Source organism: Gavialis gangeticus, unplaced genomic scaffold (assembly GCF_001723915.1).
Source record: "Gavialis gangeticus isolate Ggan-Ray unplaced genomic scaffold, GavGan_comp1, whole genome shotgun sequence".
NCBI classification, from domain to species: Eukaryota; Metazoa; Chordata; order Crocodylia; family Gavialidae; genus Gavialis; species Gavialis gangeticus.
Genome location: NW_017729032.1, coordinates 27,324,105 through 27,336,124, shown reverse-complemented (window position 1 = coordinate 27,336,124; position 12,020 = coordinate 27,324,105). Strand labels below are relative to the sequence as shown.

The window sequence follows — 12,020 nt, the reverse complement described above, 5'->3', positions numbered from 1 at the left end:
CACACGAGCCCATGTGCCACCCCCCCCCCCCCCACCTCCGGCAGTCTGGTCCCTCTAGACACTCCTGCCCTCTTCATTCCCAGTTTTACTGCTGCTGCTGCTCCTGGTTGATATCATCTTGCACATCTAGGTGGATCTGGCATCCTCAATAAAACTGAACACAAAGAAACTGCCCACTTCATGCATCAAGGGAACCTAAAACAACCCCTGCATAAAAATCACTAATCTTTCCCAGGCAAAGTACTCCTCAGGGGTACCTTGTAACGAATAGCAGGTATTAGATCATATCAAGTAGAAATGTGATTCTTGGGTTGGCTACATCCTTTTACAACTACATTCACAGATTCCTGTGTACCAGACACCTTTCTGCTGTAGCCTGCTGAGGAAGAGAGTGGCTCACACAATTCATAGGCTGAAGGGAAAATGCTGATCTTCCTCACGTCCCCTCAAAAGCTTACTGAAGTTTACTCTTCAGAGCAGTATAGAAATATTAATCTTCAAGTAATTGATTGATATGTGAGGGTAGGAAATCAGAGCTCAAGGAGTGGCCTCCCCCAACTAGTGCACCCCTCTGTGGGGGCCAGCCACAGTCTAGCTGAAGACTGCTCCATGCTAGAGTCACTGCCTGTTCTAGTTTCCTAAGCACAGTCCATTCTCCTATTGCATCACTTCTCCTTGGGACCCTCAGGTAGAGCAAGCCAGTTGTCACCCCAGCAACCACAAGTTCATGCCTTTAGGCAAAACAGAACATGGGATAAGTTACAATTTCAATGGTTAGTTACCAAAAGAAAACCCTTGGAGCTCTGACTTGAGCAAAGTGCTTACTGGAGTTGAGGGCTGGCAAGGTTCTTTGGGTAAATGTGATATCTTTTATTAGACCAGCTAAATAGTTGGAAAAATGTTTTCTTTGCAAGCTTTCAGGTACAAACACCCTTCTTCAGGCATAGAGAGTCTGGTGGTGCTGTGTGTTCTCATGGATGGAACAGAAACCAATATGCAAAATGTAGGTCAGTGAAAATGCAAATGCATGGCAGTGCAGATCAGAGATGATGGGAGACAATAGGTGTGAGACAGGTAGGCAGGGGGAGAAAAAAGGGGGAATATTGACTGGGTGACAGAATGTAGCTGGTAAAATGTAGAGAGGTTACCTGGGGTCACTGGATGGCAGGTAGGTTATATACTGGAGTTGATGGGAGTTTTTCTCCCAGTGCAAAAAGCCGTAAGAACTGCAAGATGTGATGTGCTAAGTGGGAACTTGCTTTCTGCTTTATCTCTTATGCTCCTATCAAGCAAGTACATCAGGGTACTGTATTTGACTGTGCAGTGCAAGAAGATGCAGCTTAGAATTACCCTTTATAACACCAGGAGGTGGACACTTTCTTCATAAGATGAGCTGAAACCTTCCTTACAGTGAACTGGGATACTATGAAATTCCTCAGTAAAGCAGAACAAATGAGCCAAATCATGTTGGGTCACTGAATAAATGTTGTCATGGATGCAGCAGTCCATCCTCCCTTTTAAGCTGAGCTCTATGTACTGTGTATTTGAAGCTGGCAGGGAGCCTCTGTCTGTGGCACACAGAAGATACTTAGACTTCAGCGTAGGACTGTTCTGCCTGTACTCCCTGCTGAGCTCCGTCCAACACTTAAAATTGTGTACAGAAGGCACTATGTGAACTTTTGCCACAAGCCTGAACTTCAGCAGTAAAATTGCTCAAGAAAGTGACTTTCTGTAAGCAACGACCATTACATTATGCAGAAAGCAGGTTCAGAAGCAAGCAGAGGCTGCATAAACGAGTTCAAATAGTCTGAGAGCTCTCCCCAGGTTTGTTTTCCTGGTAGAAAAGCTTACTCGGAGACCCCTAAAAACCTGAGACTTGTGGTGCTGATGCTGTGCAGCCAGGGAGCCCTCGTGCATACATCACAGCGTGCACTGCCTGTTCCTCAGTGTGTCTAGAGAAGGATGACAGCCTGATTGGCTGACCCACATTGTTCAGGATCAGCCTGTGTTTCCCTGTAGCATACTGTGGGGATTGTGGAGGGGGTGTATTCTGTCCCTTGCTTGGCTGGGGCAGTAGACTCCAGCCAAAGTGAAATACTGTCTCCCAGGGAGGCAGGGAGGAAGCAGCAATGCACCCTGGGATGCTAGAGGACTGTGCTGTGGCTTCCCTCAGAATGCGTACAGACATTCACTGTCCCAGGTGGAACTATCCCAGAAGCAATTTAACCATAGTTGTTTTCTGATTATTTTGCTCCTAGACAGGTCATTTTTGTACTGGGAGAAATATCCTGAACATCTGTACATCCCTAGTTTTTCTTGGGAGAGCAGCAACTCTCTCAGGAGAAACTGTAGTTGGCCAGAGAAACACTTCTCCCAAATGTCTTTGTATATTGTCTTATAAGGCAACGTGTTGGAAAATTTGAAAGTGATTCAAGGTTTGACAGTTTTCTGCTCCATTAAAGGCTCTTAACTACCCTGGCAGAAAGTAGCACCTACTGCCCAAGTAAAGAGAGGATCAATATATCAAATATCGCCACTCAAGAAACTGCTATCAGTCATTAAGTCTGCACAAGAGTAAAATTGTCCTGTAGCACTAAAAATGTTGAACTCAGCCACAAGGTGTTAATGTGGAAGTGAAATACATTTGCTTGAATAGCACGTGTTATTCAAGTACCATAATCAAGAGTTAGTCCCAAATTTGCAAATTACTTAAACTTACACTGAAGTAACAAGTATAAATGCAAGCATAAGTTGCACAGGCTTCAAAGTAGGTTGAGGAAAAAGTGTACTGACTCCCCAAGAATGGGGTCCACCAAGTTAGTAGGTCTACTGAGTGATTGGGAATGTCCAAACTCAGTGGGAGATGCATCAATAAGGACTTCAGAACTAGACACTAGGGTATTTATTTTAGCAGAAAGAGTGCATTTCTAACTTGGACATCTGTTAACATTCCTCCCTTGCAACGATTTTATGACTTGCTCCTTATTCTCCTTTTATGGACTGTTATTCTTCAATGGACTAGGTCAGCCAACTCACAGCTTATAATAGCATTTTTATTAACACATCATTTTTACTGGTGGGAAAATTTATGCAAAATGTATTGCTAGTAATATATAAAACGGATCCCTTTTAAATTCTAGAATGAGTAATCGATGGATATTGATGCCAAGTAATTTTACTACCACACTTCATGTGGAAGGAAAGGATTTTTTTTAAGGGTGATATCTTTTATTGGACCAACTGCATGGTTGGAATAAAGTTGGACAAACTTTTGAATGGATTGTATCATGCATTCCTCATCAGATCTAATGAACCTGATGAAGAATACATTGCATTCAAAAACTTGTCTAACTTTATTCCAACCAAGCAGTTGGTCCAATAAAAGATATCACCTTAAGAAAAAATCCTTGCTTCTTGCATAATTACTAGCCCACCGCAATATAACACTTCTCTAACAAAGGGGAGTCAAATATAGGACCTATGGGCCAGATCCAGCACCCGGCGGTGCCTATAGGTTTTAGAATAGCCAACAGGTTGCATGCGAAGCATAATGGATGACTCTATGAGCTACCAGCTTCAGCTCACATCCTGGAGCAGTGGAGCAACTGCCACATAGAGCACCGCCCCGGAGCAGCTGTGTGCCACTCCAGCGCTATGCTGCATGCAGTGGCCTCGCAGCCCCATGGCTGCTGCTTCAGTGTACGCAGCACAGTTCCATGATGGTGCCTCTAGGACTGTGCAGCAAAGCCCCTCAACAGCTGCTGTATGCAGTACAGCCCTCAAAGTGGCTGGAGCAGGACTGGGCTGCATAGGCATCCACTCCAGCCACTGCAGGACATGCATTGGATCTGAATGCAGGTCTTGTCTGTGGTTCCAGACTGGCCCATGGACAGGTGCTGCACCACTCATTCAGCCCATGTGGTCGGATGAGTTTCACAGCCCTGCTCTAAGCCTTCCACTAGCATGCTTTTGAATTGTGGCCAAATAGTTCAATGAAAGTCAGAGGAAATTCCATTCAAATTCAACAAAATAACCAAATTTATCTAATATCACACACTTTGAATAGCTAGATCGAGCTTTCAGAATTCATAGCTTATAAAATTAGCTACTTCCCAGATCATTTGGGGAAAAGCTAAATGTAACAAGTAGAAGTGAGACTCAGATGTATTTCAAATTTTAGATTTATTGTCCTTCTTTGGTGCTAACCATAAATGTTTTCCAATAATGTTAGTATCAGAATGTTATTGTTTTGTGTATTTCAGTTTTTAGACAAGCTGAGAATGCCCTAGGGAAGATGGGTGCTATAAATATAATTTATTATTAATATATAATTATATTGATGAAAGAAAGAAAGACATAAAAATTCTGTGTGGTGCTCAAATGAAATACCAGTCCAAACAAAATCACATTTTGGAGGAGCACTTAAGGCTTTGTCAGTGTACAACCTAATCTGGTTCTCAGTTATATAAATTATTTACAAAGTAGCATGCGTATATTGTAACTTCATTGTATAACACAAGTTCAAAACCTTGCTTTAAGAACAAAGTAACTCATTCCTTGAAATGACTAGGACCAATGTCCAAATCAAGTTTTCTGGTGGAGAAATGTATCATAACAGAAATAAGTCTTACATTATGAAAAATATTATAATTATTTTACAGGTTAAAAGATGCGATTGTAAAAATTTCCAGAGTGCATTGACTGTAAATTTTATATTGGTCTGGTTAAATCTCAGGCCCCAAATGGTTTGCAGCTAATGACATGTTTTTTGATGGTATTGCTGTAACGTTCTTTATCTGCAAAAGAAGACCAGAACAACCTTTTTGTGAACAGCTGAAGTTATTTAAACAGAGTACCATCTTTAGCACAAAGAAACCCTGTTAACTATTTCTTTATGTCCTGTTCTATTCATAGGGAGCAATATAATGTGGAGTTACAGAATTTGAAGGAGATATACTACTCTTGACTAACAGGCTGATCCCCATATCTGTGTCAGATAAAGATCATAGTGTTTATTATTTGTTACCATGGATACCATGAAGATACTGCTGTCCACTAAAGTATACTAGAGGAAGACAACGTAATTCTCAGGAACTAGCCCTGTTTTGCCTTCATAGGTTGCTTTTAACCAGCCTGGTTCCACTGATGGGTACACTGCAAAAACAAAAAAACCAAAAAAACCAACAATTATCAACTCTATTGGATCAACAATATCAGACTGATAATGAGAGTGAAAATGGGAAACAAAGTGACATGTCTTTGTTTTTATCTCAGAGATCAGTTTAGTTTAGTATTCTGTATAAAGCAAGAGCATTGTTTAAACATTTCTTACCATTAGAAAATATTGCCCCCTGCGGGAAGGAAAGCTCATGACTATGCTCAGCCTTGCAGGAATACATGGCTTTGGCTTGTCTGAAAGATCAAAATACAAGGTGGTTATAAACAAGATAATGTGGGGAGCAAGAAGAGAGGCGAATCTGTGATAGGAAAACTGCTTGGATATGACTGTACATGGGGTTGGGAGGCATATGGTGGGGGGCAGGCAATAGGACAGGCAGGGGGAAGTGCGGGGCACATGGTGGAGTGGGCAGGCAGTGAGAGACTGGGGGCAAAAGCACAGGCAGGGGCAAAGGATTAAAGTTTTGGCCTTTGATGCCCTCTTGCTGCTTTCCTTGCCACAATAGTGGGGGGGAGATGGGGAGTGGCAGGCATGAATTTAAGATGACCCTCCAGTAATTATATTCTATCCATGGAAAATTATAAAGTATAAAAAAATATAATTTTCCATGTATAGAAACTAATTATTGGGTGGGGTCCTCTTAAATTTTAAGTAGTTTTGGATTCAGGTAAATATGGTAATATGCTCAAGACTTCAAGTAATAAAAGTGTTCCCCTTTATGATGCTATCAGAGAGTATCCATGGATATTTTTCCCCAAGGAGGACATGATCTGTTACAGATTTTAATATTTTGACAGTGTGTGTGTGTGTGTGTGTAAAATAATCTCCTCTGCCTTTTCTTTCATGGAATTAATATTACAAAGTCAACATGACACATTACATTAAAGCTAAAGCAACTTACACACAGAGGTCAATTCTCCCCCAGCCTGTGAGCGGCTAACATGATACAGGCTGATGTGGAAGGGAAGTAGTGGTATTCTCTTTCCATCTCAGCATCCATTTTGGGACTAGTCACTGACTGGCACAATGCCCCAGATGAGCAGAGCCATATTCATAGCATCTCACTGTCATAGCTTCAGTCACTATGGCTAGGTACAGATGTTACACCTACCTTGCTTAAGCAGCCAGAAAGCATTCTAAAGCCATAACCAGCCCCAACTAGATCATCCCAGCCAAGGCTTTGTCTAGCCAGGCCTTACAAACTTCCAAGGATGGAGATTCTACAACCTCCCTTGGTAACCTGTTTCAGTGCTTCACTACCCTCCTCGTTAGAAAGCTTTTCTTAATGTCCAATCTAAACTTCCTTTGCTGCAACTTGAGACTATTGGCCCTTGTTCTGTCATCTGTCACCACTGAGAACAGTTTAGCTCCATCCTCTTTGGAACAACCCTTCAGGTAGTTAAGGCTGTTGTTAAATCCCCCCAGTCTTCTCTTCTGCAGACTAACTAATTCCAGTTCCCTTAGCCTCTCCTCAGAAGTCATGTGCCCCACCCCCTCACCATTTTTGTTGCCCTCTGCCAGACTCTCTCCTATTTGTCCTCATCCTTTCTGTAGTGGGGGGCCCAAAACTGAACACAGTGCTCCAGATGTGGCCTCGCCAGTGCTGAACAGAGGGGAATAATCACTTTCCTGGAACTGCAGGCAACACTCTTACCAATGCAGGCCAGTATGCCATTAGCCTTCTTGGCAACAAGGGCACACTCCTGGCTTATATTCAGCTTATTGTCCATTGTAACCCTTAGGTCCTTTTCTGTAGAGCTGCTGCCCAGCCAGTCAGTCCCCAGCCTGTGCCAGTGCATGGGATTGTTCCACCCTAAGTGCAGAACTTTATACTTGTCCTTATTAAACCTCACGAGATTTCTTTTGGTTCAAGCCTCCAATTTGTCTAGATCTCTCAGTTTGTCTAACCCTACCCTCCAGCATAGCTACTACTTTTCCCAGCTTGGTATCATCTGCAAACTTGCTAAGGGTGTACTCTATGCCATCTTCTAGGTCATTGATGAAAATATTGAAGACAGCTGGCTCTAGCACCGACACTTGGGGCACTCCACTTGTGACTGGTTGACAATTAGACATTGAGCCATTGAATATAACCCTCTGAGCCCAATGATCCAGTCAGTTTTCTACCCATCTTACAGTGCATTCATCCAACCCATACTTTCTTAGCTTGCCTGAGAGAATATTGTGCGAAACCATATCAAAAGCCTTGTTAAAGTCAAGGTATATCACATCCCTGGTCTTCCCACACCCATAGAGCCAGTCAGAGAAGGCAATCTGGTTTTTCATAGATTTTATAGCCATTAGGGCTGGAAGGGACCTTGGGAGATCATCGAGTCAGCCCCCTGCCCCAAGGGCAGGAAGTCAGCTAGGGTCAAAGGATCCCAGCAAGATAAGCATCCAATGCTTCTTAAAGGAGTCCAGAGTAGGTGCTTGCACCACCTCTGGAGGGAGCCTATTCCAGGCCTTGGGGGCTCAGACATTAAGAAGTTTTTCCTTATGTCCAGCCTAAAACGGTCTTGGAGGAGTTTGTGACCATTGGTCCTTGTCATCCTTTGGGGCACTCTGGTGAACAGACATTCCTCCTGATTCTGATCCACACCCCTGATGTACTTATAGGCAGGTACCAGGTCACCACTGAGCCTGTGCTTTTCCAGGCTGAAGAGTCCCATGGCTCTCAGCCTCTCTTCATAAGACTTATTCTCCTGCCCTCTGATCACGTGCATGGCTCTCCTCTGGACTCTGGTTGGTCAGGCATGACTTGCCCTTGGTGAATCTCTGCTGACTGTTCCCAATCACTTTCTTAGATTCCTTGAGAATCTGCTCCATGATTTTTCCAGGGACTGAAGTGAGAGGGTCCTTTCTGTTAGAGTGCTTTATCGAACTTCTGTGCTAAATCCCATGAAGGGTTAATTTAGAGCATGACTGCCATCATCCCAGGTGTTGTTGCGCAGGGCTGCTCTCTGGCCTAGGGCAGATCTGTGCTCTGCCTGAGCGCCATGCCAGGCTAGTCCCACCCTCTCAGCTGTCACTGAACTAAGTCAGTGACAGCCCCCGATACCAATCCTGCATGCAAGCTGGCTGGAGGAGAGGGGGGTTTCTGTCCCAACAGCTCTGTGGCACACTGCAGCCTGGGCAGGGGGGCTGTGGGGAAAGGAGTCCAGGGTCTCTCTCTCAGCAGCCACCCTAGCTGGGCTGCAGTATGCTGCAACCTGGCCAGGGGGGCTGTGGGAGAAAGACCCTGGGCTCCTTTTCCCAGCAGTTACATGGGTCAGGTCCATGTGGCAAAGAGGCTCCATTGCCCCAGGCTCCTGGCTGCAGCCTGGGGAAATGGAGCCTCTCTGCTATACAGATTCCCTCCCTCCTCTTCAAGCTTGCGGACATAAGTCTTGGTTGGGGGCCAGGCTACACCTATGGGGCAGAGGCTCCATTTCCTCTCCCTCTCATTCCCACCCCCCCGCTGCTGGTGCTGACAGCAGCCAGCTGGTGTGTGAGTGGGGCTGGGGAGAAGGGCCCCACTAGCTACTCAGGGATGATAGGCTGCTTGGCTGCTCCCACAGCCTCCTGGGAGGTATGTGGGAGTGCCCCCAGGTTGCTGGCTGCAGCTTGTGCAGGCAGGCTCCTGCCCCACCTCCCTGCCACCAAACAGCACACATGTGTTTGGTTCTGTCCTGACCTAGTCTAGAGCTTGGTTCCCAACCTTTTTTATACTGTGGCCTGGTGGGAGCAGGATGGGGCATGTGAAGCTGGCTGCCTCCTTCCCGGGGCTGCTCCGCCGCACGGCTTTTACAACAGAAAGCTTCCTGATGGTGCCCTGCTTGCCTGGGCAGACAGAAAGGGGTCTGAGTGGGGGGCTCATGCTATGATCTGGCAGCCAACCTGCTGCAGCCTGGTACTGGGCCATGGCCCGGTGGTTGGCAACCTCTGGTCTAGAGCGCTTTGAGTAAAGCGTTATATTTAGAGTGCTTCCGCCTCAGGCTTCTTGAACATTTGGACTTAGCCTAAAAGTCTAGATTTTCAGCAGAGGATTTTGTAGTTTTTGAGTGAAGTTGTAGCTGTGATGATCCTGGAAAGATGAGAGAGGCAATGATTTCTGTGTGTGATAGCTCTTTTTTGGACCAACTGCAGAGTTGGAATAGACTTTTTTTTCAGGTCTGAGGAAGATGCAGGTAAAGCAAAGATTAAAAACAGTCCACAGTGCTCTGCAACTGGGGAAGAGAGAAATTCCCAGGGGTAGCAGACAGGCAAGTCACAGAAGAAAGGATAGCTTGATTAGTGGAAGATCAAGGTCTTTCAAAAGGGAAGAAGAACATTATCATCTGTAATATGAAGAAAGATTATCTGGAGAAGGATTGCCATAAGCCAATAATAGTGTTCAGTCCTTAGTCTCCAGCTAGGTAGTTTGTTCCCAGGCTCACTTTTTAAAGGTATTTTGTTAATTGCTCTTGAGCATGAGTATAGTGAGGTCCGAAAATGAATGGTGGAGTCTTGTGGAAAGAATTCTCCTACATGTATTTATGTCTCTGTCCTGTGACTCTTCATACTAGTGCACAGCTTTAGTCTAGTTTCACCCACATTGTTTCTAAGAGGGCATTTAGTGCACTGGATGATTTTGAGTACTTCAGCTTAGTGGTATCCTACCTGAAATACCTTAGAAAGCCCTGATTTTCAGAATTTTCTTAACAGGCCTTTTTGGACAGCCACCAGTGCAAGTCACACTGAAAATCTTGAACACATCTTTTTGTGGTGACAGTGGACATAGTAAGGAGGACAGCAAGCTGTTTCCGATAGCTCAGCCTCTTGTTTCTAGCAAAAAAGACTCCTCTGGGAGGCAGGGACCCCTGGGGTCCAGTCCCTGCTCTTTGTCTGACATTCTGTCTGACAACTCCTGAATATAAAATGCATAAGCCATCCCTTGAGCAAGGAATGGGACCTGGACTTGCTCCCTTGCTCACCCTCTGGCCACAAAGAATTTGCATTTCTCTCTGCACAGTGGCTCAACTTCAGCAGAAGGGGTACAGATGACCTCGCTCCAGCCTAGCCCATGCCCTGGGAATGATCCTGGGAAGTAGGAGAAAGTGGTTTGTCTGTAATCTCCAATGAAAATGACAGTAAGTGCTTTCATCAGTGTGTGTTCAGCAATCTTTAGGCATGACTACCAGATCAGGTCTGCCAGGGGTTGTAGGCACAGGAATGTCTTGCTCATAAATCCCAAATGGCTTCCCAGGGGTTTTATGTATTTAAATGTTCAAGCTTGGCCAAGATGGTATCTTTTCTGAGCATGTGTAACTCCTTTGTACTGTAGGAGGGAACTTTTCAAAATATGTCCACCTTGGGACGGTCAGTGAGACCCTCCTGACCCTTTTGGGTGGGGAAATGGTGGTGGCTGGTGGCCATGTTGTGTGTACCACTGAAGTTGAGGGGAACAAACACCACCGTAGCAACCAGGTGTGAGAGCATATGGCAGCTGGGCCCAGAGGGGATTGTTCTGTGAGAAGTCTGTGAAGAGAAGCAAGGTCTGGTTGACTAAAGCAGACTGTCCTACTGAAAACATTGACTCATCAGGGTTGGGTGAGGTCTTCCTCCTGCTGGTAGCAGGGTAACAAATCTGCCCAGCACCACAGGATCTGAAAGAGGTTGATGGGAATTTTAATATCTTTTCTCTTGACCAGAGAAATGTGTTTCATGCTCTCAGCACCTGCTGGGAAAAAAGAAATCTAATACAAGCACATTGGATCCATTTAGAGGCCCCGGAAGAGGTCTGAATAGCCCATTAAGAGGGTGGTGCCTCCTCCATAAGCAGAGTTTCAGGCAGAAATGACAAGGACTGAGCATTAAGACCTGAAACAGAGTAGAGGTGTCCAGGAGCCGCTGGGTTTTTTCTTTTTCTTTTTTGTTTCCCTTTTACAGACTCAGAACATAAGGAGTTCTCAGGAGAAGTGAAGCTTGTTTCCAGTTTATTTGCCACTGAGGAGCAACATAATGTACATGTACTATGATTTATAATGTTTTCTTTGTAAGCTTTCATTTATTGTCTGTGATTCATTTTTTCTTGTAATAAAAATAATTTTGGACATTTTTGTAATTTATTGTTGGTCGCTGAGGCTAATGTAATGCCAAGGGCTCCACAAGTACTGCTGATTTTTATACATATACATATATACATACATATACATATATATATATAAATAAAACCATCTCACTCTTTTTATATGTATATATAGTGAACCCAGAGGATTTGTGCACTTAACATTGCGCAAGCCTTTCATATACCCAGTTGGTGAACTTCAGACAATTAAGTAAGTTTTCTAGGAAAAGCAAAGGCAACTATGGCAGGTAACTGGGGAACCTTTTGTTTCAGATCAAAAGGTCTTTGGGGCAGGGACAAAGTCCTTTGTGGATCGCTTATTTCGAAGTAAGCATCTACATTTCAGTTAAGGTGCCATTTCGGCACCTAAAGTCCATTCTAGAGTCAAGAGGACAAGAATTTTACAAAAACGAGTGAAATAAGCCCCAAACTTTTTCCTGCTTCCCTTGTGGTCAATAAGATATTCCAATTTCAGCTTCTGATCAGAGATGAACTGAGATTGTTTGCCTAAAAAGTAAAACTTCGTATACCCCTTCCCCCTGACACACACACCAATACATGGACAAAAGCCCCAAAGCTTTGGGCCTTAGTTTTGTTCCTTCCTAGAAGGGTTTTAGACACTGGAATATACAATCTCTTAGATGGCTGAATGAAAAAGCCAGTGATGAACTGGCTGCATAAATATGCAAACATGCCAAGATACAAGCAGGTGTACTTCCAGGCTGACTTACGATTTTTTTTGTTTTTTTTTTTTTT

At 44.3% G+C, this 12,020-nt stretch overlaps 1 protein-coding gene across 4 annotated transcripts in view; it reads right to left on the bottom strand.

The window, feature by feature from the left end:
- Positions 1-94: 94 nt before the first annotated feature.
- Positions 95-12,020, bottom strand: part of ARHGAP42 (Rho GTPase activating protein 42) — a 448,389-nt gene continuing 436,463 nt past the window's right edge. For 2 of the 4 annotated variants that reach the window (XM_019524221.1, XM_019524225.1), the window contains exons 23-24: positions 5,333-5,412; positions 2,919-5,154 (exon numbers count right to left, since the gene is read on the bottom strand). In XM_019524221.1, coding sequence (XP_019379766.1) covers positions 5,066-5,154; positions 5,333-5,412 — 169 coding nt within the window. In that variant the 3' untranslated portion in view covers positions 2,919-5,065. Of the gene's footprint in view, positions 732-2,918; positions 5,155-5,332; positions 5,413-12,020 lie in introns of those variants that run through there. The other 2 variants (XM_019524224.1, XM_019524223.1) reach the window with 2 other exon arrangements.